The 27,398-nt window shown below is 46.0% G+C and overlaps 1 protein-coding gene across 1 annotated transcript in view; it reads left to right on the plus strand.

The window, feature by feature from the left end:
- Window positions 1–27,398, plus strand: part of ZAP70 (zeta chain of T cell receptor associated protein kinase 70) — a 216,483-nt gene that overhangs the window by 175,953 nt on the left and 13,132 nt on the right. Inside the window, exon 12 of the mRNA XM_075337827.1 lies at window positions 13,097–13,209. Within this exon, the coding sequence (XP_075193942.1) occupies window positions 13,097–13,209 (113 nt within the window). The remainder of the gene's footprint in view (window positions 1–13,096; window positions 13,210–27,398) is intronic.

Genomic DNA, 27,398 nt, shown 5'->3' on the forward strand with positions numbered 1-27,398 from the left:
ATGAAGAGTGGCATCATGGGCTCCTCAAAACAACTCTCAAATGCTCTGAAAACAAAGATTATTCAACATAGTTGTTCAGGGGAAGGATACAAAAAGTTGTCTCAGAGATTTAAACCATCAGTTTCCACTGTGAGGAACATAGTAAGGAAATGGAAAAACACAGGTACAGTTCATGTTAAGCCCAGAAGTTGCAGGCCAAGAAAAATATCAGAAAGGCAGAGAAGAAGAATGGTGAGAACAGTCAAGGACAATCCACAGACCACCTCCAAAGACCTGTAGCATCATCTTGCTGCAGATGGTGGCACTGTGCATCGGTCAACAATACAGCGCACGTTGCATAAGGAGAAGCTGTATGGAAGACTGCCGTTTCTGCAAGCACGCCACAAACAGAGTCTCCTGAGGTATGCAAAAGCACATTTGGACAAGCCAGTTACATTTTGGAAGAAGGGCCTGTGGACTGATGAAACAAAGATTGAGTTGTTTGGTCATACAAAAAGGCGTTATGCATGGAGGCAAAAAAACATGGCATTCCAAGAAAAGCACTTGCTACCCACAGTAAAATTTGGTGGAGGTTTCATCATGCTTTGGGGCTGTGTGGCCAATGCCGGCACTGGGAATCTTGTTAAAGTTGAGGGTCGCATGGATTCAACTCAGTATCAGCAGATTCTTGACAATAATGTGCAAGAATCAGTGACAAAGTTGAAGTTACGCAGGGGATGGATATTTCAGCAAGACAATGATCCAAAACCCCGCTCCAAATCTACTCAGGCATTGATGCAGAGGAACAATTACAATGTTCTGGAATGGCCAGCCCAGTCCTCAGACCTGAATATCATTGAACATCTGTGGGATGATTTGAAGCGTGCTGTCCATGCTCGGCGACCATCAAACTTAACTGAACTGGAATTGTTTTGTAAACAGGAATGGTCAAATATACCTTCATCCAGGATCCAGGAACTCATTAAAAGCTACAGGAAGCGACTAGAGGCTGTTATTTTTGCAAAAAGAGGATCTACAAAATATTAATGTCCCTTTTATGTTGAGGTGCCCATACTTTTGCACCGGTCAAATTTTGTTTAAATGCGGATTGCACATTTTCTGTACAATAAACCTCATTTCAATCAGAAATATTACTCAGTCCATTAGTTATTAGATATATGAAACTGAAATAGCTGTTGCAAAAACTCAAATTGTTATAAAGAAAAAAGGTTAACATTAATAGGGGTGCCCAAGCTTTTTCATATGACTGTATATATATATATATATATATATATATATATATATATACATATATACTGTATATACAGTACAGACCAAAAGTTTGCACACACCTTCTCATCTCTAGAACAACTGTTGTGAGGAGACTTTGTGCAGAAGGCCTTCATAGTAAAATAGCTGCTAGGAAACCACTGCTAAGGACAGGCAACAAGCAGAAGAGACTTCTTTGGGCTAAACAACACAAGGAATGGACATTAGACCAGTGGAAATCTGTGCTTTGGTCTGATGAGTCCAAATTTGAGATCTTTGGATTCAACCACCGTGTCTTTGTAGAAAAGGTGAACGGATGGACTCTACATGCCTGGTTCCCACCGTGAAGCATGGAGGAGGAGGTGTGATGGTGTGGGGGTGCTTTGCTGGTGACACTGTTAGGGATTTATTCAAAATTGAAGGCATACAGAACCAGCATGCCTACCACAGCATCTTGCAGCGGCGTTCTATTCCATCCGATTTGCGTTTAGTTGGACCATCATTTATTTTTTAACAGGACAGTGACCCCAAATACACCTCCAGGCTGTGTAAGGGCAATTTGACTAAGAAGGAGAGTGATGGGGTGCTACGCCAGATGACCTGGTCTCCACAGTCACCAGACCTGAACCCAATCGAGATGGTTTGGGGTGAGCTGGACCGCAGAGTGAAGGCCAACAAGTGCTAAGCATCTCTGGGAACTCCTTCAAGACCGTTGGAAAACTAATTCCGGTGACTACATCTTGAAGCTCATCAAGGGAATGCCAAGAGTGTGCAAAGTAATAATGAAAGCAAAAGGTGGCTACTTTGAAGAACCTGGAATATAAGACATATATTTTCAGTTGTTTCACACTTTAAGTATTTCATTCCACATGTTTTAATTCACAGTTTTGATGCCTTCATTGTGAATCTACAATTTTCAGAGTCCTGAAAATAAAGAAAACTCTTTGAATGAGAAGGTGTGTCCAAACTTTTGGTCTGTACTGTAGAGATATATATATATATATATATATATATATATATATATATATACAGTTCCTACAAGTAGTATTCAACCCCCTGCAGATTTAGCAGGTTTACACATTCGAAATTAACTTGGCATTGTGACATTTGGACTGTAGATCAGCCTGGAAGTGTGAAATGCACTGCAGCAAAAAAGAATGTTATTTCTTTTTTTATTTTTTTTTTTAAATTGTGAAAAGTTTATTCAGAGGGTCATTTATTATTCAACCCCTCAAACCACCAGAATTCTGTTTGGTTCCCCTAAAGTATTAAGAAGTATTTCAGGCACAAAGAACAATGAGCTTCACATGTTTGGATTAATTATCTCTTTTTCCAGCCTTTTCTGACTAATTAAGACCCTCCCCAAACTTGTGAACAGCACTCATACTTGGTCAACATGGGAAAGACAAAGAAGCATTCCAAGGCCATCAGAGACAAGATCGTGGAGGGTCACAAGGCTGGCAAGGGGTACAAAACCCTTTCCAAGGAGTTGGGCCTACCTGTCTCCACTGTTGGGAGCATCATCCGGAAGTGGAAGGCTTATGGAACTACTGTTAGCCTTCCACTGCCTGGACAGCCTTTGAAAATTTCTACCCGTGCCAAGGCCAGGCTTGTCTGAAGAGTCAAGGCTAACCCAAGGACAACAAGGAAGGAGCTCCGGGAAGATCTCATGGCAGTGGGGACATTGGTTTCAGTCAATACCATAAGTAACGTACTCCACCGCAATGGTCTCCGTTCCAGACGAGCCCGTAAGGTACCTTTACTTTCAAAGCGTCATGTCAAGGCTCGTCTACAGTTTGCTCATGATCACTTGGAGGACTCTGAGACAGACTGGTTCAAGGTTCTCTGGTCTGATGAGACCAAGATCGAGATTTTTGGTGCCAACCACACACGTGACGTTTGGAGACTGGATGGCACTGCATACGGCCCCAAGAATACCATCCCTACAGTCAAGCATGGTGGTGGCAGCATCATGCTGTGGGGCTGTTTCTCAGCCAAGGGGCCTGGCCATCTGGTCCGCATCCATGGGAAGATGGATAGCACGGCCTACCTGCAGATTTTGGCCAAGAACCTCCGCTCCTCCATCAAGGATCTTAAGATAGGTCGTCGTTTCATCTTCCAACAAGACAACTACCCAAAGCACACAGCCAAGAAAACCAAGGCCTGTTTCAAGAGGGAAACAATCAAGATGTTGCAGTGGCCTAGTCAGTCTCCTGACCTTAACCCAATTGAAAACTTGTGGAAGGAGCTCAAGATTAAAGTCCACATGAGACACCCAAAGAACCTAGATAACTTGGGGAAGATCTGCATGGAGGATTGGGCCAAGATAACTCCAGAGACCTGTGGCGGCCTGATCAGGTCTTATAAAAGATGATTATTAACTGTAATTGCAAGCAAGGGTTATTCCACAAAATATTAAACCTAGGGGTTGAATAATAATTGACCCACACTTTTATGTTGAAAATTTATTAAAATTTAACTGAGCAACATAACTTGTTGGTTTGTAAGATTTAAGATTTATGCATCTGTTAATAAATCCTGCTCTTGTTTGAAGTTTGCAGGCTTATTTGCATCTTATCAAACTTGCTAAATCGGCCTGGGGTTGAATACTACTTGTAGGCACTGTATATATATATATATATATATATATATATATATATATATTATATATATATATATATATATATATATATATCTGTACAAGTCACATATATTATTATACATGGATGTACAAGGAAGCATAACTTATATTTTCATTGAAGCCAGATGGATCTACCAAGACAATTTACTTCGTACATTCAAGTACTATGGCTATGAAAAGGACAACATAGTGTTCCAGCAGGACAATGTATTGAGATTGGCAAATAAATGGTTTAATGGCAATGAAATAGAGGAGCTGGATTGGCCCAAACCTCAACCCAGTTGAACACTTGTGGATATAGTTGAATAAAAAAATCTGTATGTGTACCCAAGTGAGTCGCTCAGTATGCACCATCATATAAATCATGTAGAAGAGACCTGGGATCAGATTTCAGTTCAGACATACTTGAATCTGATCTAGAGACCAGAAATAGTGATGAGCGGATGTATTCGTCACTATTCGCAGAATAGTGCGGTATTCAGGCTATTTGTTATATTGTGAGTAATGGTGTATTCGCCTTGCTATATTCAGATGTCCCACCCAGCTGTTTTGGCAGGTGAATTGTAGCCACTAAACATGCTGGGCTTCTTAACCAATCACAGTAATACCACAGCCATCTTGGTTGTGGCATTACTGTGATTGGCTGGCTGCGCAGCATCATAGGGTCTAGAAAAGACCTTCTGGCGCCATTTTGCGCACATTGCATCCAGAGCCAGTGTTGTATAAGTATAGAGATAGAGCGAGCAGCTGCTAGGGAGAGTGTAGGCCTCTTAATAACACAAAAAAGCCCTTTTCAGGGCTACCTGCAGTGTAGGTCAGTGCAGTATAGGGAGAGACAGATTTCCGAGCAGGGACAGTGTTTAAAGCAGTGTGTGCCACTACCTCTATAGTACCGTCCAGAAACCAGAATACAAAAGCTCTTTTATGAGCTAATAGAACTGAAGAAAGTCACAGCAGGGAGGGAGAGATTGGATTGTGGATTAGGTAGGGAATCGGGAATCGGGGCCTGTTTCCACAATATTTAGGGTTCCCAGCCTGCCTTGTGGCATCCAGATCAGCCACAGTAATACATTGCTAGTGGCCTTTGCAAATACAAAGCAGAACTCTAGCATCTACTGATGCCTGATATAGTAAAGCATTGGTCCTGTTTCCACAATATTTAGGAGTTCATAGCCTGACTTGTGCCATCCTTCCAAATCAGCCACATTAATAAGTTGCTAGTGGTCTTTGCAAATACAAAGCAGTACTCTAGCATCTACTGATGCCTGATATAGTAAAGCATCGGTCCTGTTTCCACAATATTTAGGGGTTCACAGCCTGATTTATGCCATCCGTCCACATCAGCAACATTAATACGTTGCTAGTGGCCTTTGCAAATACAAAGCAGAACTCTACTATTTTGTGCTGCCTGGTAGAAAGTACTCACTTGTACTTTCTCCACAATATTTTTGGGGTCAAAGTTTGCTTGGCTTGGGCTATCAACATCTGCAAAAATGTCCACAAGACACAAAATGACAAAAAAGGCAGTTATTAAGGGACGTGGACATGGGCGTGGTGTTGTCAGTGGTGGGCGACAAGGCAGTCTGCGTCAGGTCAGGAGAAGCTTGATGCATCTGTCGCGGGCGGAGGAGGGGACGCTGCGCTCTCCCACTGCTCGGGTCCGGCTGCCGCTGATGCTGTGGCCGCTGCTGCTCGGTGGCTCGAGCGATGGGCCGGATCCCGGGGACTCGAGCGGCGCTCCTTGCCCGTGAGTGAAAAGGGGTGGTTTGGGTTTTGGGGATATTGTCCGTGACGCCACCCACGGCTGTGGTGATTGTGTGGACAACACCGCTGCTCTTGACGGGGATCCCGGGAGCGGTGACAGGAAGCAGCTTTGTTGTTATTTCTACCCTCCGTGGGTAGGGGGTTGGTTGTCCCGGGGCCCGGTGATGGGGTAGGAGTGGATGGCAGGCCGAGTGCGGGGCCTGGTGAGGTGCAGGGTCGCGGGGGCGGCGCTGTGCCGCACGGCACGGTGGTACTCACTCAGCCTGAGACGATGACACAGTTCTCGGTAAAACACACGGCTGGAAAGACGGTTCCCACGGACGGCTGCTGTTGCTTTTCCCCGGTAGTTAACGGTGACTGTCTCTTTCCCTGCACCTAGTACTTCTGTTGGTTCCAATGGGTTCCCACCGGTAACCCGCTCCCCAACTTGGATATGGGCCGGAGGAGCCCCTCGTTGCCCGCAGGCGCTGGCCCTGAGAAACTGGTGCCTTGGCGGTGGCGGTGTCTCTCTCATACGGTTGGACTGTTGCCTTCAATCGGGACTTAGTTGTTTGGAAACCCGGAGGTCCCCATTCACTGACGGATTTGGCAAATTCACGGCGACTCCAAGCCTTGCCGGGATCCGAAAGGCCCCTGCCAATGGTGCTGGCTTCTCCTTGTGTACCGGTCCGGTACCACCGGGCCACCGCCCGTCCACGGTCCTTACGGCAACTCCGATAGGCCACTCCTGCAGACGGTCACCGCCATCTGCTAACCTTGCTGTCTCTGTCCGGGGCACACACCCGGACGCTCTCAGTTAGTTGCTCTACTACCACTTTCCTCCTCACACTCTAACTTCTCACTCCTCTCTCTTCCCTAGCTTAACTCTCTCTCTAGTTTTCCCTCCTCCAGGACTGTGAACTCCTTGGTGGGTGGAGACCAACCGCCTGGCTCCACCCCCTGGTGTGGACATCATCCCCTGGGGAAGGCAACAAGGATTTTTGGGTCTAGCTTTGATGTGCCTAACCGGGGTGTAGGGTGTGGTGATGTCATTACCTGTGACCCCTGGCTTGCCCAGGGCGTCACACATCCACTATGTTCCTTGCCAAAATTCCCAGTCTGGAATGTAAACGTGTGTGGAAGCCAGAAGAGCGAGAGCAGATTCTGTCTTGGATGGCAGACAAGGCCTCTTTGCATTTGTCAAGCAGGAACCAAGCTTCCACAACCTCACAGTCTACTGTGAATACACAGAAGGTTTGTCAATCCAATCCTCAACCTGATCCTCCTTCCTCCCTCCTTCATCAGTTACAGGAGACATATGACCCCAAGCTTTTCCACTCTGAGGATCTGTTTTGTACGTATCCTTGGTTGGCTGTGGCCTCTCACCATGCAGCATTGAAGAGGGACGTGAGGAGGTGGCATGCATTGATGCGCAAGTATTTGAAGACATACGTTCAGGAGAAAGCAACTTTGAGGAACGTGATTTACTGTCCCCAGAGGTGGAGGCTGATGACAATGAGACACAGTTGCCATCAGGTCAGCCAACAATCTCAAGTGGGAAGGAGGATGAGATGGAAGTCAAGGTGGTCGATGATGAGTCCACTTATCCGACCAGGACTGTTGATAGGCATAGCCAGCACAGCAACACAGAGGAAGATGGATATGTAGGACCAACACAGGTACCAAGGGTTAGTGGTTGCCCAGAGTGAGAACTGGGTCAACTGCTCCCAAGAGTGTCCCCTCTGTGGCCCATGTCAAGGCAAGGGGTCATACAGCCACTGTTTGGAGGTTTTTTTTCTGAAAGTTCTTCAGAGAAAACATTGTGGTCTGTATCATCTGCCATACCAAATTGAGTAGAGGCCAGGGCAAAGGCAACCTTAGCAGCAGCAGTATGCAGAACCACAGGGCAGCCAAAAACCCCAGTAGGTGGGCAGAACACCAGAATACTAAATTTGTGTCTGTGGGTCAAACCACTGCCATGTCGCCTGTGCTACGTCCTTCTCCACAATCTGCTGACCAGTAAGCAGGCTTTCATACATCCGGCCCACAAGGTGCACAGACACAGCTAACATCAACCACATCCAGTTCTTTGTCCCAGGGAAGCATCCAGTTGTCCATGTCTGAGATCTTGGAAATGAAGTGTGGCCCCTTGGACTAGCCAGGTCGTCACAGGTACTACAACATACACCCCCACCCTGAGACAGGCATATCAGCCAGACACAAAATCCTTGTTGCCTCCCTCCATGGGCTGATGTCCACACCAGGTGGGGTGGAGCCAGGCAGTTGGCCCCACCCACTGAGGAGTTCACAGTCCTGGAGGCGGGAAAAGGAAAGCAGAGCAGTTAGGGAAGTGAAAGAGTAAGGAGTAGAGTAGAAGTGGAGGAGTAAACTGACCGTGTCCGGGTGTGTGGCCCGGGCACCAAGAGCAAGGTTGGCAGACGGTGGTGGCCGTCTGCAGGAGAGGCAGATGAACGTGGAGCCATAGAACCGGGGACGGGCGGTGGCCCACCGGTAGCGAACCGGGGAGCGAAGTGAAGCCAGGACACACAGACAGAGCCTGCGGACCCCGACCAGGCTTGGAGCCGCCATTAGAGGTCAAATCCGTCAGTGACCGGAACCAGGGGTTTCCTAACAGCCAAGACCCGGTTGAAGGCTACCGTCCGACCAGAAAAAGGAAATACAGCTACCGCCACAGCTAGAGTTCCAAGGGCCAGAGCCTGCGGGCAAAAGGGCTCCTCCGGCACATATACACGCTGGGGAGCGGGTTACCGGTGGGAATCTATCGGGACCGAACATAAACAAAGGTGCAGGGAAAGGCAGCCACCACCAACCGTCCGGGAGAAGTCACAGCAGCCGGCTGCGGGACCCGTCCATCCAGCCGTTTGGTTTACCAGAGACTTTGCGTACATTTGTGGCTGAGTGAGTACAACCGTGCCATCCGGCACCGCGCTGCGCAGTCCAGGCGACCCTGCACCTTGCCAACCCTGCCTCCCCATCACCTCACCGGGCCCCGGGACCACCAACCCCTACCCACGGAGGGGGGAAACAACATCCCAGCTGCTCCCTATCATCGCTCCCGGGATCCCCGTCACCAGCAGCGGTGGTGTCCAACCTCACCACAACCCGTGGGTGGCGTCACGGACCAAATCCCCAAACCAAACTACCCCCTTTCACTCACGGGCGAGGAACACCGCTCGAGTCCCCAGATCCGGCCCACCGCCCGAGCCACCGAGCAGCAGCCGCAGCAGCGCCGGACCCGAGCGTCAGCGAGCGCAGCGCAGCGGCGTCCTTCCCCGCCCGCGACAGAAGCGTACATACCAAGCCATGCACCCACAGGCACAAGACTTAAACCTTAACCCCAGCTTCATATCTGTCCAGCATGGATGGGCTGAAGAGGAGAAGGTGGCAAGTCAGCGTGAGGACAGAATGGGTATTGTTCCTCCTGGTGGGGACACAGAACCTTTGCCTGTTTGCAACTTGACCCACATGGCACAGTTTATGTGTAAGTGTCTGGGGAAAGACCTTCCTGTGATACACATTTTATCCAACAGCCTATACTGGTTGGCCACCTTTCTGGACCCACGGTACAAGGAGAAATTTCCTTCTCTCGTTTTGGAGTCACCAAAGGGTTGCACAACGGAAGCCTTCAAAAGGGTTGTTGTAGATCAGTTGATGAAAACATCACCCTCAGACAACGCAGTTGTCGCGGGCGGAGGGGTGGGAACGCCGCTCATCTGGAATCGCTGGCGCTCAGGTCCGGTACTTCTGCTCCTCGGTGGCTCGAGCACGGGGCCGGACCCGGGGCTCGAGCAGCGCCTCCTCACCCACGAGTGAAAAGGGGAGGTTTGTGGTGGGTATTTGGGATGTCGGTCGTGACGCCACCCACGGGTTGTGGTGATGGTGGGCATCACCGCTGCTGGTGACGGGGGATCCCGGGAGCGATGGCAGAGAGCAGCTAAGTTGTTTACCCCTCCATGGGTAGTGGCTGTTGGTCCCTAGGGCCCCGGACGGGTTGGGCTGTTGCCTTCTGACGGGACTTAGGTGGGAATGAACCCCTGAGGTCCAGACCACAATTAGATAATTTGACCTTTTCAGCGGCTCCTAGCCTAGTCGGGGTCTGAGTACCCTGCCTTGGTGCTTGGCTTCAATCTGCTCCCCGGTTCAGTACCGGCGGGCCACCGCCCGACCCCGGGCCTACGGTTCCGCTGACCTACACCAACTCCTGCAGATGGCCAACACTGTCTGCCGACCTTGCTGAACGTGTCTGGGCTCCAACCCAGACACCAACAGTTTTCACTCCTCTCACTTTCACTGCCTACCACAATCTAACTACTGTCTTTTCCCGCCTCCAGGCCTGTGAACTCCTCGGTGGGTGGGGTCAACCGCCTGGCTCCGCCCCACCTGGTGTGGACATCAAGTCTGGAGGGTGGCAACAGGGATTTGATTGACTGGTGTCACCTACCCAGGGGAGGGTGTGTGTGTGTGTGTGATGTTAGTGTACTGTGACCCCTGGGGGTCCAGGGCATCACACTGGCGGCAGAGTTACCCACTCTTTTCAATACCAAGGCTTAATGGGGAGAGACACCAACACCAGGTCCAACAGAGGTGGGGGGAAAATGTGCACAAACTGGGCTATTTTCAATGGACCATGGCATCAGCAAGGGCTATCTGTGCCTGTAACAATGCCAAGGAGGGAGAAGTTGCAAAACATGGTCAAGGGGTACTTAAGTGACCATGCCTGCATCCTTTTTGCTGCTTCAGTTCCCTTTAATTATTGGGTGTCCAAGCTGAACACCTGGGCCTACCTTTCCTTATACGCCTTGGAGGTGCTGGCCTGCCCGGCTCCTAGTGTGATATCACAGCGTGTTTTCAGTTTTGCTGGGGCAATCATCACTGATAGGCACTCCCGCCTCTCCACAGAAAATGCAGACAGACTTAAGGCTACTTTACACACTGCGATATCGGTCCCGATATCGCTAGTGTGCGTACCCGCCCCCATCTGTTGCGCGACACGGGCATATCGCTGCCCGTGCCGCACAACATCGCCCAGAGCCGTCACACATACTTACCTGTCAGGCGACGTCGCTGTGACCGGCGAACCGCCTCCTTTCTAAGGGGGCGGTCCGTGCGACGTCACAGCGACGTCACTGAACCGCCGCCCAATCGCAGCGGAGGGGCGGAGATGAGCGGGACGTAACATCCCGCCCACCTCCTTCCTTCCGCATAGCGGGCGGGAGGCAGGTAGGGAGACGTTCCTCGCTCCTGCGGCGTCACACGCAGCGATGTGTGATGCCGCAGGAACGAGGAACAACCTCGTTACTGCTGAAGTAACGATAATTGGGAATGGACCCCCGTGTCGCCGATTAGCGATTTTTCACTGTTTTGCAACGATGCAAAATCGCTAATCGATGTCACACGCAACGGCATCGCTAATGCGGCCGGATGTGCGTCACGAATTCCGTGACCCCAACGACTCCGCATTAGCGATGTCGTAGCGTGTAAAGCCCGCTTTACTCTGATAAAATTCAACAAGAACTGGATTTCTCCACAGTGTGCAATCCCTCCAGATGAGAGCAAGCCAAACTGAATTTCCCCAAAATCTTCATTTTGACAAGTGCTGTTAATCACTCGTCACTGAGTTCCATTGGCCACCGTGTTTTCAAGCAAACCTTCCCGTGAGCTCGTGACATCACCACTAGTCACAGTCTTGGGACACCTGCGAGACTTTATGTGAGACATGGAAGTCAGTGTCGAGCGCTGATGTCACAAGTTCAGCAGAAATCATTACAGCAAGTAATGATCTAAGCTAGCTTCCTGGTGTCGGCGCTCATCATCCCGCAACTGCTTGCACACTGCTGTGTGAGTCATTGCAGGGCTGGTCAGGGCAGTGCGACATACACTGCAAGAGCACCGATATACTGAAGCCACATTTGTGGCTTCCCTGTGGCTTCAGGGGATCCGAGAAACCATATGTGAGTCAGAAATGCATGCAGGCATATTCCCCAGGCTTTCCCCATTCACTTTCATCACTTTCCTATCCATTTCAGCCTTTTCCTCAGGCCCCCAGACCTCTTTGTTGGGTCCAGCAGAAAATTACTTGCATTTCCCATTGGCTTGCCTTGTACTTGCTATTCGGAACGAATACACGAATATTACAAAGTATTCGTTACGAGTATAGCGAATACGAATATTATGGTATTCGCTCATCTCTAATCAGAAGGATTAAGCCAGTGTTGAAAGGTAAAAGTGGATTTACAAAAAACTAACAAAATAATAAAAATGAAAATCTACATTTATAGGAGAAAAACAGTAACAATGCAGAGGTATGACAAGAATGGCAAAAACCTGCATAACTTATCATGTGCCAAATAGTTGCAAATCAAATTTATGCATGAGATAGCCAAGATGATTGTCTATATAATAAATGTAGTATCACACTCAAAGCTGTAGTGGATGGTGAGATGTGGAGTCTGAAAGTCAAAAGTTCAAAACATTATTACCCTTTTGCTTTTCAGTGTATATAAGATTTTCTCAGCAAATGAACATTTTTTTAATGACATCCAATTATGGAAATTATTATAATTGTAAGATCAATTGATTAAACTGAACTTTAAAATTAACTTTGTGGGAAAACCTCTTTAGACCTTCTAACATTCAAACAAAAAAAGGCATTTAAAAAATGAATGCTAATATGAAATAGCTAATGGTAACAGTTATTTATTAACTATTTTGTGTGGTACAACTATCTATTTTAAAGGCAAAAAATATAAATAATAAATAATAATTACAAATATTGACCTAAATTCATCACTATAATGCCCTGTGCGCACACTGCGTTGTTACCCGCTTTTTTTGCGTTTTTGATGCAGAAATTTCTTGAGAAAATGGTTGTAAACTTTTTGCAGACATTCCCCAGCAAAACCTATGGATAAAAAAATAGCTGTGCACACACTGCGTTTTTTTCTCAAGAAAATTCTTTCTGGAGAATATCTTGAGAAAAATAATGAGCATGTCACTTCTTTTCTGCAGGTACCTGTGTTTTTTGCCCTAGATAATGGTAAAATAACGCAGGGACAACCTGCGGAAAAAACGTACCAAAAAACGCGTCAAAAAACGCATGCGTTATTGGTGCGTTTTTTGAACATAGGTGCGCTAATCTTTCACTCTCAAGAAATTTGTTGAGAAAAATCCTTTTTCTAGTGCGCACAGGGCCTAATAATGTATAATGTGTTGTGAAAACAGTCTCAGAAATATTCCAGAAGTTATTACCATATAAAGTGACACGTCAGATTTCAAAAATATGGCCTGATCACGAAGGTAAAAATGAACTGATATCCACTGTTATCAACCCATTTTTCTATCTCTTGAACAGTGGCCTATGTGGGTTTTTTTAGCTAAGTTTTAGCCTTTTTCAGCATAAAATATTAATGAAGTAACCCACAAAATATCTATTTTGATTGACAGAAACTCAAGGGAACAGATGTTCTTGAATTCATTCAGAGAAATGAGCGCTTGGCATGTCCCACCGAGTGTCCTAAAGAAATGTATGAACTTATGCTTGATTGCTGGACCCTCAAGTAAGTTTTTATTTTTTTTTATTTTAATAATCTTTTTTCATACTTTGCATACATAAGAACAAAATTACAAAAAAATCTCATAACCCCACACCAGATATGTAGTCCTGAAAGTCTTATTCCTATTCACACACCCAAATATCCACATTGACTGTATTCAACCTACTCTACAGCCATACTTCAGAATAGGAAGCAGTGAAATGACAGCTATTAGCCACAGTGTCAAATCAATATGCGAAGAGCCCATCATTAACATTAATTCTTGGGTCCTCATCTACAACTACAATGCTCAGCATAAATGTGTTTTGATTCATTGTTGTATTAGAAAAGTGCACATCTACCAAAGACAAAAAGTGATGGCGGCATGTGTTCTTTTAATAGAGAGTAACACATCTGTGAGTTCATGATTCCATCAATAAAATGTCACTCCCTGACACCAACAGCACCCATGAAGCCCAACATGAGGAACACTGCCACCACCAAGTTTCACTGTAGGCACCATGCATTATTCCAAATTCATTTTTCTAAATGCATGGTGCTTACAGTGAAACATAGTAGTAACAGTCTCCTTATGTGAGGCTGCATGAGTGCTCCTGGTGTCAGGGAGCTATATTGTATTAATGGTATCATGAATTCACAGATGCAATGTTCTAAATTGAAGGAGAATATGCTACTATCACTCCGTGCACTTGGTAGATGTGCAGTTTTCAAACATGACAATTATCTAAAACAAACATCTGCTGGATTTCTGAAGAACAGGGTGAAAGTGATCCAGTTGCCAAGCGTTTCTCCTAAAAAAGGTTCAAGTTTCATATTTTTTTATTAGTTTCACCACAGTTTGGTCAGAGTTTCAGCTTTTACAATCAGAGTTTGGTTTCTCGATGAAAAATAGAAAAACATGAAGACTTTTCATTTCAAACAATCCAAGAAAAATGGACAGCTCACAGATGACATGCATGTGCTAGCCGATTTCTTTTTCTCGGACCCATAGACTTGCATTGGCGAATTTAACCCCTTCACGACCATGGACGGATATATCCGTCATGGAGCATGTCCCGTTAAGCCCCGCCCCCTGCCGTTTTCAACAGCTGACATGTGTGCCTGCTAGTCGCGGGTGGAATCGCTTCCACCCGCGGCCATTAACACCTTAAATCTTGATGCCAAAGTCTGGCAACAAGATCTATTTGCGCGCGGCCATGTTTTTTACTTACCACCGCCCCCACCGGAAGTCAAGTGCGTGATCACGTGACTATCGGTGGTTGCCATCGTAGCACAGGGTCATGTGATGACGCCTGCAGCTATGATGTTTCACTTTCGTTTTCCCTCAGCACGGAGCAGAGGGAAACAGAAAGTGACTGTATCTGCTGTTTACAGCTGTATAGCTGTGATCAGCAGATAGATGAGAGCGATCGGATTGCTGATCGCTATAGCCCCCTAGGGGAACTAGTAAATTAAAAAAAAAGTTTTAAAAAATAAAAAAAAACAAAAAACCTAAAAGTTCAAATCACCCCCCTTTCCCCCCCATTGAAAATTAAAGGGTTAAAAAATAAATAAATATACACATATTTGATATTGCCGCGTTCAGAAATGCCCGATCTATCAAAATATAAAATCAATTAATCTGATTGATAAACGGGGTAGTGGCAAAAAAATTCCAAACGCCAAAATTACGTTTTTTTGGTCGCCACAAGTTTTACAAAAAATGCAATAACAGGCATTAAAACGTAGCATCTGTGCAAAAATGGTACCATTAGAAACGTCAGCTCGAGACACAAAAAATAAGCTGTCACTGAGCCATAGATCCCAAAAAATAAGAACGCTACGTGTTTCGGAAAATGGCGCAAAACGTGCGCCACTTTTATTGGACAAACTTGTGAATTTTTTTTAACCCCTTAGATACAAGTAAACCTATACATGTTTGGTGTCTACAAACTCGCACTGACCTCAGGCATCATGCACCCCATACACCAGTTTTACAATATAGTGAACACCATGAATAAAATATCCCAAAAACTATTGTGCCATCACACTTTTTTTTGCAATTTTTCCGCATTTGGAATTTTTTTTGCTGTTTTCCAGTACACCAAATGGTAAAACTTATGGTTTCATTTAAAAGTACAACTTCTCCCACAAAAAACAAGCCCTCATATGGCAAGATTGACAGAAAAATAAAAAAGTTACGGCTCTCGGAAGAAGGGGAGCAAAAAACAAAAACGCAAAAACGGAAAGTGCCCCGGGGCTGAAGGGGTTAATCCAAGACTTGGACTAAAAGTGGAACAGTCTCTTTTATGCGGTCCAAGGGAAAATAAAATCGAACATGTAAAATACCCCATAGGCGATCATAGGTATGAGTGCAAAACACGGATTGCACTCGTACCAGTAAAACTGATGTCTGAGTGAGCCCTTAGTTGAATTTCTCAAGGCATGTGAAATTTCTTTACTTCCTCACCTTCATTAACAGGAATCACCAACTTTCCATTTTTAATATACTACCTCAAAGAACTAAATAACACAAAATACTTAATGTGATGAATAAAATATAAGGTGCGAAAGGGAGGTTCTTTGACAGAGTGGATTTAAATGTACCATATTGGCCTACAACTCAATTTCTCATCTGTAGAACATAAAGTTACAGAATAGAAAAGGGAGACTGCAGAGAATCCACATTCTTTTGAGATGGCCAAAATTACCTAATAAAGAAGCATAGATTAGCCTTTTGAAGTGGGAGTAGGACAAATCATTTTATTATTTTCAACCGTTATAACCTTATGTTGACTAACAGGGTAGGGCGCCTACGGCCATGAAAGGCAGCATGAAACCAATGCTTGCGTTGCCCCATTGACTTCCATTATACTCGATACACGAGTCCGAGCCTGTCCGAGCATCCGACTGCTCGTTATGAGTACCGATCACCCAAGCATGGTAGTGCTCACTCATCACTTTGTACTACCCATGTCTTTACTGTGCTGGGGTGGGTTGAGGTCTGCCATGACCCTCCCCTACGACTGCCTCTCTCCGGCACTTTACACTGGTACCAGGTAAATATGTTGCCACTGCTGAGCAGTTACCAGTCATCTCTGTTCAGCCCCATAAGTTTTATTCTGTTAATTTTTGTTATTCTGTATGTCCTATGTTACATTTAGACAACGACTCAGCATTTGTGTTTCTTAAAGGTCATTTTTCTTTTTTCTTTTTGTCTTTTGATATTCGTTGCTTTTTTTGAGGCCAAATTATTCAAAATGGCATGTTCGATTCATAAGGCAAATATGCTCTTTTTTTGCATTTAACCATCTTTGTGACTTCTCAATGCAGAAAGTAATTTCCCCCAAATTGTCTGCCATATAAAAGTTTTTTTTCCATGGAGACTTGAGAACATTTGCAAAAATGTTGGCATCTTTTTAAAAAGTCGCAATTGATGAATCAGGCACAAACATCTGGAAACATCAAACATAATGGCACACATAACTAAAAGCAGACAATATCATGGAAGATAAACTTGAAATAAAGGTGCAAATTAAAATGAATAATCAACTGAAAATGAAATATGGTTAAAAACACTAAAAGTTATACAAAAAGTGCAAATGAAAATGTGAATCGACCTTTAATCCTTTAAACTTTTTTTTGCTTTCTCCCTCCTAAATATACAATGGTAACACATCTTTGAGTTGTGTACTTATTCCTGCTCTTTGTAACAGACACATAGGCCCCGATCTATCAAGGCTGACATTTTTCACTCCTGTACTGATGGCAGGGTGTGCAGCTTGCCACAAATCTCACTCCTGTAAGGGACTGAATAAAGGTTTATGGCGTAAAAAACGCCACCGCTTGTCCTGAATTTGGCAAGCAAGTAAGTGATTTGTAGCCTGGAACATCACGCATCCTACCAACACCTAGAATTGTGGGTCACAGTTCCATCATGATTTCCTCCACCCCGTACTCCAGTTCTTCCACCCCTCCCGTCTCTGTGTCTACTGAAATGTTCGCTGCTCAAAATGAAAGAGGTAACTTTGCGTCTGAACAGGTGGAGATTGAGGAGGAAAATACACAGGGTGATACTACCCACCCCAGTGTCGTCTCATCCTCACAGCCCGGATTGGGGGATAATGAAGAGAAGGAAGCTGAGGAGTAGGAACAGGAGATGATTGCCTGCACTACTGTTATGGTATGGCTGGCTGATAGACTAATAAATGGAGAAATACACCTATCAGAAGTCAGGGTCCACGGTGAAGTGATGTTATAGCTGCTGCTGGTAGATACAGTGCCTACAAGTAGTATTTAACCCCCTGCAGATTTAGCAGGTTTACACATTTGGAATTAACTTGGCATTGTGACATTTGGACTGTAGATCAACCTGGAAGTGTGAAATGCACTGCAGCAAAAAAGAATGTTATTTCTTTTTTTTTTTTTTTTTTTTAAATTGTGAAACATTTATTCAGAGGGTCATTTATTATTCAACCCCTCAAACTACAAGAATTCTGTTTGGTTCCCCTAAAGTATTAAGAAGTATTTCAGGCACAAAGAACAATGAGCTTCACATGTTTGGATTAATTATCTCTTTTTCCAGCCTTTTCTGAGTAATTAAGACCCTCCCCAAACTTGTGAACAGTACTCATACTTGGTCAACATGGGAAAGACAAAGGAGCATTCCAAGGCCATCAGAGACAAGATCGTGGAGGGTCACAAGGCTGGCAAGGGGTACAAAACCCTTTCCAAGGAGTTGGGCCTACCTGTCTCCACTGTTGGGAGCATCATCCGGAAGTGGAAGGCTTATGGAACTACTGTTAGCCTTCCACGGCCTGGACAGCCTTTGAAAGTTTCCACCCGTGCCGAGGCCAGGCTTGTCCAAAGAGTCAAGGCTAACCCAAGGACAACAAGGAAGGAACTCCGGGAAGATCTCATGGCAGTGGGGACATTGGTTTCAGTCAATACCATAAGTAACGTACTCCACCGCAATGGTCTCCGTTCCAGACGAGCCCGTAAGGTACCTTTACTTTCAAAGCGTCATGTCAAGGCTCGTCTACAGTTTGCTCATGATCACTTGGAGGACTCTGAGACAGACTGGTTCAAGGTTCTCTGGTCTGATGAGACCAAGATCAAGATCTTTGGTGCCAACCACACACGTGACGTTTGGAGACTGGATGGCACTGCATACGACCCCAAGAATACCATCCCTACAGTCAAGCATGGTGGTGGTAGCATCATGCTGTGGGCCTTTTTCTCAGCCAAGGGGCCTGGCCATCTGGGAAGATGGATAGCACGGCCTACCTGGAGATTTTGGCCAAGTACCTCCGCTCCTCCATCAAGGATCTTAAGATTGGTCGTCATTTCATCTTCCAACAAGACAACGACCGAAAGCACACAGCCAAGAAAACCAAGGCCTGGTTCAAGAGGGAAAAAATCAAGATGTTGCAGTGGCCTAGTCAGTCTCCTGACCTTAACCCAATTGAAAACTTGTGGAAGGAGCTCAAGATTAAAGTCCACATGAGACACCCAAAGAACCTATATAACTTGGAGAAGATCTGCATGGAGGAGTGGGCCAACATAACTCCAGAGACCTGTGCCGGCCTGATCAGGTCTTATAAAAGACGATTATTAGCTGTAATTGCAAACAAGGGTTATTCCACAAAATATTAAACCTAGGGGTTGAATAATAATTGGCCCACACTTTTATGTTGAAAATTTATTAAAATTTAACTGAGCAACACAACTTGTTGGTTTGTAAGATTTATGCATCTGTTAATAAATCCTGCTCTTGTTTGAAGTTTGCAGGCTCTAACTTATTTGCATCTTATCAAACCTGCTAAATCTGCAGGGGGTTGAATACTACTTGTAGGCACTGTAGGTGCCTGAACTGCAACTAGGCAAATGCTACTAATATCAGAGTTAAAGAACTCACAGGGAGGAAAGTAAAGGTAAGACCATGAACTCTATTATAACACAGAGAGGTATGGGGTATAGCTATAGTAAAGGCAACTCTGTTACTGCACAGGGCGCCAAGGCCTGAGATCTCGTGTTACAGATCACACGGATGCTCTAATATAAACTCTACCGATCACTGTTATTTCACAGCATCAGATTACAACTTATCACTTCTGTTACTTCACAGAAGCAAATATATATGTGGCGTACACAGTACGAATAGGGTGCATTTAGTGGACACTAACCGTATCCCACAATGGATGAAACTCAAACGGTGTGTAGAGGAGTCAATGAGGTCACTAGCTCCTATCAAGGGCTACTGTGGAGTTCCACCGGCTAACCACCAGTGAACCCAGTACTAGCGTAGCCCAGAAGCTCTGCCTAACCGGAAACTGACCCTAAATCAGTCTTATGTGACCATGACGCGTCGCCCTACACCTGCCTCTTAACCCTGTATCAGTCCCAGACGACTTCGACGCCTGGCTCTGTACTAATGTGGTAAGTGCTTGCTGCACCACATATGAAGATGACTGAGCGCGGCCATGTGGGTTCCCAAGGCTTATTAAAACCTAAGGACAACCCACAAGATGGGGATCCCTATGGCCCGCCCAAACCATAACCAATAAGCGGTCTTCCATGTGACCACACGTCACTGATGATGTCACTGTGGCCAATGGGATTGTGCCACATCTGTGATGTCACTAGGCAAATGGGATCATGCCACGTCATCTGTGATGTCACTATGCCAATGGGATCATGCCACATCATCTGTGATGTCACCACGGCCAATGGGATTGCGCCACGTCATCTGGACACCTGATGCACTAAGCCTGAACCACAGACTTAAGGCCCCGTTACACACAACGAGATCGCTAACGAGATCGTTGCTGTATCACTATTTCTGTGACGCAGCAACGATCTCGCCAGCGATCTCGTTATGTGTGACACCTACCAGCGATCAAGCCCCTGCTGTGAGATCTCTAGTTGTTGCCGAATGGTCTGGACCATTTTCTTCAAAGGCGATGTCCTGCTAGGCAGGACGCATCCCTGTGTTTGACATCTACCAATGACCTCCTATACAGGTCACTCATCGTTATACAGGTTGCTGATCGTTACTGCGTCGTTGGTAAGGTCTGACTGTGTGACATCTCACTAGCGACCTCCCAGCGACTTACCAGCGATCCTTATCAGGTCATATCGCTTTCGGGATTGCTGGTAAGTCGTTAAATGTGACGGAGGCTTTATTCTCAGAATTGAGACTATCAGGCTGAGCATGCTCAGAAGGCACAACCCAGGAATTAGGCTGAAAACACCTAGATGTTCGGGTCAGTACCTGAGAATCAAGGAAGCAAACCGCATGAGGCCGAGCATAGGGGGAAATTGTCCCAGGAGGCATCCAAGAAGACGCCGCAGCTTGGTGTGCAACACAACAACATTATTCCATCTGTTCAACGCGAATGGCCTGGAGAAGAAGAGAAGGAGAGGAGGAGATGTATAGTAGTTCCTCTATTAGGGACAGGGAAGTCTTGGCTATTAGGAGTCTGGCACACATAGCAGACTTCATGTCCAGCTTACTTTCCAGGGACCCTCTCATGTCAAGAGGGCTACTAAAAGGGTCATAGTTGATGAATTGGTCAAAAAATTCTCATCTAAAAATTACTGGTATCAGAGGTCAGAGCTCTTTAGACAGTCAAAGAGTAAAGAGGAGGGAGACACATAGCAGGACCAATAGAGGCAGGGAAACACTATCAAAGGTCTGGGTGTAGCGCTGGTGTCCTTGCACTGTTCTGCCTTTCTCCAGCAGTGACGCCAGATGACTTACTGCCACAAACGGACCATACCCTGCCTCACTTCTCCACGGTCCTCCACATGGGTTTTCTATAGCCTCCTGCTCCTGGGTTCTGCAAATGCCGCACAGGTCTCCCAGGAGTGCGCTTAGGGCTTGTAAGCACCTTCTCTGCTCTTTAAGGGCTGGCACCATTTTACCTGGAAGTGCCTATGGCTGAGAGGCACTAGGTACTTAAGGCATCCTCCCACTAAGGGAGGGGCCTAAGCAACATGGTCAGTTAGTCAGCTAACGTCCGTCTAGCTATCTAGTTGTCAGGTCCCATTTTTCACTGCCCACTATTCGTACCTGTGTCCCATACGTGTCAGTATCTGCCAATCCATCCGTACCTGTCAGTGTCTACCATGCCATCTGTACCTGCCTTCATCTGCCATCCTGTCTGTACCAGCCATTTTGTCTGCACCTGTCAGCCCTAGAGATTCTGCGATGCCTGTCCATACCTGAGCCCGTTCCTGCCCTGGTAGGTGGGGCCTCCCACAGTGAAAACAATCTCTCTTCTTCATTTACTCTGTCCGTTTCCATATCTTATAGAGGAATTTAGTTCTCTGAGACATCCCATCTTGATATGGATCTGATGGAAACTTCATTCAGCAGGCTGGGTGATCGGTACAAGAATCCCATCCAATGCCTCCAGAGTCCCTTGTCGGTGTCCTATGTCAATGAAGTACTCTCGTCTGAACCCATACGCTTAATTTCAGAACCTGTGGAGTTGCACGTGGGAACTTGACATTAAGAGAGGATCTGCTTCCTGGTGCCTCCCAACCTGTCTTACCCACTTCTCCTGGGCCTGCCTTGGCTCCGTACTCATGAACCAGTTCTGGACTGGAACTCTGGAGAGGTGCTCCATTGGGGGCAGAATTGCCATAAAAGGTGAATGATCATATTTAATCTAGATATCATCTAGCCATCAGGTTTTGCTTCCTGTCTATCTCACTGCTGCGGTTGACTTCAACAAGAGAAGAGAGGAATCCCAATGTGTCCCTGAATTCTCAGGGATTAGGACAGTTTCATTAGCCCCTCCCAGCGCCCATTCCCTAATGTGCTTGGTTCTCTGATAAGGAGGGAAAAGTTTTGGAAGATGATGAAGGATTACATAACTGACCGTAGCAACATCCTCCTTGATTCCTCTGTGCCATGCTATTGGGTATCCAAGCTGGACACACGGCATGAACTGTCTCTTTACACCTTGGAGGTGTTGGAATGCCCGTCCGCTAGCATTTATCTAAGCGAGTTTTTAGGCGGCATAATAACCTATCGGCGCATCCGCTTGACAACTAACAATGCTGACAGGCTGACTCTTATCAAAATGAACAAAGCATAGTTTAGCCCAGAATGAGGATTTCCACAACGCACTGTTAGCGGCCATTCCTCGGTACTTGATTCCCAGCTTCACTATTTTGGGTTCCCGCCTCACACAACCTCATGTCCCATAACCTTGCCTGTACGTCAGTCATTTTGACTAGGCCTCACACTGCCAGCATATCCTTTGCCAGTTTTAGAGTTAATAATTTAGAGTGTATTCAAAATGGAACGAAATATGGTATTAGTCTATCCTCTGTCTGTTGCTGGCTGTATTGCCATTCCTCATGCTTATTTTGGCTAAGCCTTGCACTGACTGCAGATATATTCACCATATACCTATTAATACCGCTGTTAGCTTCCCCCGTAATTAAATACTCGTCAAACATGTGGTAAGGGACTGGGAAGTGGATGTGCTGCTAATGGCGCAAGCACGGGTCAAAATAGTTAAGGAAGGGAAACTGTTCCTTCTGCATGCGCACAACAAAAACGCTCATACCCCAGACCATTCTTACTATATCACTTAGCAAGGTGGTATGAGGCCCTTATTTATGTATAATACAGGCTGTATCAGAGTTCCTCTTCCTTCTAATTTTTAGCAGTTCTTGCATTGTACCACATAGGCTTTGTGAATTTCAGAGTCCCTTCTTCATAAATTAAACAGGATGTGTCTGACCATGTCACACATACCACATGCCCAGATAAGGTATTAAAATATTAAAATTACATTTACTGGTGACTACAGGTGGGTGTTTTTTTATTCCCCCCTATACCACATATGTCAAACTTTGGCCCGTGAGCCAAATCTGGCTCGCAAGCCGATTTTATTTAGCCCGTGATGCTATTTTGTATGGCGTGCTATGTGGGGCCCATTGGGGGCCTTTTATTCTGTTTGGAAGGCTATGTGAGGCCCAGTATTCTGTATGGAGGGCTATGTGGGGCTCATTTAGCTGTTTGGAGAACTATGTGGGGACCATTTTTTTCTGTATGTTGGGTTATGTGGGGCCCATTATTCGGTTTTGAGGAGTATTTGGGGAACATTATTCTGTATGGAGGGCTATGTGGGGCTCATTATTATGTTTGGACGACTATGTGGGGCATATTTTTTCTGTTTTGAGGACTATATGGGGCCTGCAACTAGGTTGGCTGGCGACTTTGTCCAAGTTTTTAATTTTGACCCTCTGTGTATTTGAGATTGACATCCCTGCACTATAGTAGGTTATCTTCTGTAGTCATAATAGGCGATGGGGAAATATGGTGAGCGATGGCCTGGTTATGAAGGCTATGTTCAAATGTTGCATTTTTGCTGCATTATTTGGCAGTGATTTTTAATGGGTTTGTTTTAAATTAAAAGCTGATTTTACAGTTCCAGCAAAAGTTATAAGAGTTCATAAAGCTAAAGCACACAATTGTTTATTTTGCCAAACTAAAATGGGAAACTTTTATTTTTTTAAAATAGGAAACTGCTGCGCTTTTGACAGAAGGCTAAGGCTATGTGTCCAGGGTAGAATGTACCTGCGGATTTTTCTGCCTGAAAATCCGCGGATTTACCGCGGATTTGCCGCGGATTTTGATGCGGATTTTTTTTTTTTTTCCCCATTCAAAACCAAAAATCCGCACCAAATCTGCACCAAACAATTGACATGCTGCAGATTTTTCCGGATCAAAATCCGCGGCAAATCCGCAGCGGAAAAATCCTCAGCATGGACACAGCATTTCCAAAATGCCATTGAAATGGCTTGGAAGTGCCGCTGCTGCAGATTTTCGGCAAATCCGCGGCAAAATCCGCGCAAAATCCGCGCAAAATCCGCAGCGTGGGCACATAGCCTAAGTGTGAATATATCCAAAGGGGTGGAGGAGGTGGTTTTTCTCTCTAGTTAAATTTGCCTTAAGCGGGCTTTACACACTGCGATATCGCCCGAATTTTGTCGTTGGGGTCACGGTTTTGGTGACGCACTTCCGCAATCGTTAGCGATATAGCTTTGTGTAACAGCGTTCAGCGATGTAAAATCGTCGCAAAAGCGTGATTTATCGCTAATCGGCTACACGGGTCCTAATTCCCAAAAATCGTTACTTCAGCAGTAACGAGGTTGTTCCTCGTTCCTGCGGCATCACACATCGCTGCGTGTGACGCCGCAGGAGCGAGGAACGTCTCCCTACCTGCCTCCCGGCCGCTATGCGGAAGGAAGGAGGTGGGCGGGATGTTACGTCCCGCTCATCTCCGCCCCTCCGCTGCGATTGGGCGGCGGTTCAGTGACGTCGCTGTGACGCCGCACGGACCGCCCCCTTAGAAAGGAGGCGGTTCGCCGGTCACAGTGACGTCGCCGGACAGGTAAGTATGTGTGACGGCTCTGGGCGATGTTGTGCGGCACGGGCAGCGATATGCCCATGTCGCGCAACAGATGGGGGCGGGTACGCACACTAGCGATATCGGGACCGATATCGCAGTGTGTAAAGTAGCCTTTAGAAACATGTCATTAGATAGTAAACAATGTTTCCTAACATTTTGTCCCTTAAATTCATCTTCTCCATGCTGTTCCTATTCCATTTGAGCGATGTTTGCATCCATTTCAATGATTTCCAGGCCCCCTCAGACCTCCCCAGGGTGTCTGCCTGAAAAAACACTTGAGTTTCGCATTGACTTCCATTATGCTCGTTACTCAAGACGAGCACCAGAGAAATTTCGCCTGAACGTGTTAATCACTAGTGATGAGCGAGCATGCTTGTAACTACTCGGTACTCGCACGAGTATCGCTGTACTCGGGCTGCTCGGCGGGGACCGAGTAATCTCGCGATACTCGTGCTGTACTCGTGGTCTTCATTTCTGCATGTTGGCGCTCTTTTGAGAGCCAGCCCTCATGCAGGGATTGGCTGGCAGACCACTGCAATGCCACAGCCCTGTTAGTTGTGGAATTGCAGTGATTGGCCGGCCTGCACAGCGTGACCGAGCCTTTATACCGGCCGGCGCGCTGTGCTCTGCTCACAACTATCCAGACAGTCAGTGCAGGGAGAGTGTCGCTGATTCAGGGAAAGCTTTGCGGCCCTTTATAGTTAGTTCCGGAGCAGGGCTGCAAACAGTGTGACCAGAAGTCCTTCTCAGGACTATTCTAGTTGTATACAGGCAGGCAGGGTATAGCCAGGTCGGAGTACAGTAGCAGAGTCCTTCTCAGGACTATTGTTGCTATATACAGGCAGGGTATAGCCAGGTCGGAATACAGGCTAGTGACCAGAAGAGTCCTTGTCAGGACTATTGTAGCAGTATACAGGCAGGCAGGCAGGGTAGTGGTGACCGTATACCAGCCTTCATCATATCTGGGGCTGGTGTACACAGTGTAAAACAGTCCAGATAGTGTCAGACTTCTCAGTAATTGTCGCTCCTAAAAACTAGTTAGGTTCTTATTGCGTCCGTGCTTGCATTTAAAAACAGCACGTGTGTGGCAGTCGGTGGCAGGGTACAGGTGCGCGTTTTGCACAAACTATTATATAACGCACAAGTCTAGTGTATAATACACGTCAGTCAGCAGTGTCTGATAGTGTCAGACTTCTCAGTAATTGTCGCTCCTAAAAACCAGTTAGGTTCTTATTGCGTCCGTGCTTGCATTTAAAAACAGCACGTGTGTGGCAGTCGGTGGCAGGGTACAGGTGCGCGTTTTGCACAAACTATTATATAACGCACAAGTCTAGTGTATAATAATACACGTCAGTCAGCAGTGTCTGATAGTGTCAGACTTCTCAGTAATTGTCGCTCCTAAAAACCAGTTAGGTTCTTATTGCGTCCGTGCTTGCATTTAAAAACAGCACGTGTGTGGCAGTCGGTGGCAGGGTACAGGTGCGCGTTTTGCACAAACTATTATATAACGCACAAGTCTAGTGTATAATAATACACGTCAGTCAGCAGTGTCTGATAGTGTCAGACTTCTCAGTAATTGTCGCTCCTAAAAACCAGTTAGGTTCTTATTGCGTCCGTGCTTGCATTTAAAAACAGCACGTGTGTGGCAGTCGGTGGCAGGGTACAGGTGCGCGTTTTGCACAAACTATTATATAACGCACAAGTCTAGTGTATAATAATACACGTCAGTCAGCAGTGTCTGATAGTGTCAGACTTCTCAGTAATTGTCGCTCCTAAAAACCAGTTAGGTTCTTATTGCGTCCGTGCTTGCATTTAAAAACAGCACGTGTGTGGCAGTCGGTGGCAGGGTACAGGTGCGCGTTTTGCACAAACTATTATATAACGCACAAGTCTAGTGTATAATAATACACGTCAGTCAGCAGTGTCTGATAGTGTCAGACTTCTCAGTAATTGTCGCTCCTAAAAACCAGTTAGGTTCTTATTGGGTCCGTGCTTGCATTTAAAAACAGCACGTGTGTGGCAGTCGGTGGCAGGGTACAGGTGCGCGTTTTGCACAAACTATTATATAACGCACAAGTCTAGTGTATAATAATACACGTCAGTCAGCAGTGTCTGATAGTGTCAGACTTCTCAGTAATTGTCGCTCCTAAAAACCAGTTAGGTTCTTATTGCGTCCGTGCTTGCATTTAAAAGCAGCACGTGTGTGGCAGTCGGTGGCAGGGTACAGGTGCGCGTTTTGCACAAACTATTATATAACGCACAAGTCTAGTGTATAATAATACACGTCAGTCAGCAGTGTCTGATAGTGTCAGACTTCTCAGTAATTGTCGCTCCTAAAAACCAGTTAGGTTCTTATTGCGTCCGTGCTTGCATTTAAAAACAGCACGTGTGTGGCAGTCGGTGGCAGGGTACAGGTGCGCGTTTTGCACAAACTATTATATAACGCACAAGTCTAGTGTATAATAATACACGTCAGTCAGCAGTGTCTGATAGTGTCAGACTTCTCAGTAATTGTCGCTCCTAAAAACCAGTTAGGTTCTTATTGCGTCCGTGCTTGCATTTAAAAACAGCACGTGTGTGGCAGTCGGTGGCAGGGTACAGGTGCGCGTTTTGCACAAACTATTATATAACGCACAAGTCTAGTGTATAATACACGTCAGTCAGCAGTGTCTGATAGTGTCAGACTTCTCAGTAATTGTCGCTCCTAAAAACCAGTTAGGTTCTTATTGCGTCCGTGCTTGCATTTAAAAACAGCACGTGTGTGGCAGTCGGTGGCAG

The sequence above is a fragment of the Anomaloglossus baeobatrachus genome, chromosome 1 (genome assembly GCF_048569485.1).
Source record: "Anomaloglossus baeobatrachus isolate aAnoBae1 chromosome 1, aAnoBae1.hap1, whole genome shotgun sequence".
Lineage (NCBI taxonomy): Eukaryota > Metazoa > Chordata > Amphibia > Anura > Aromobatidae > Anomaloglossus > Anomaloglossus baeobatrachus.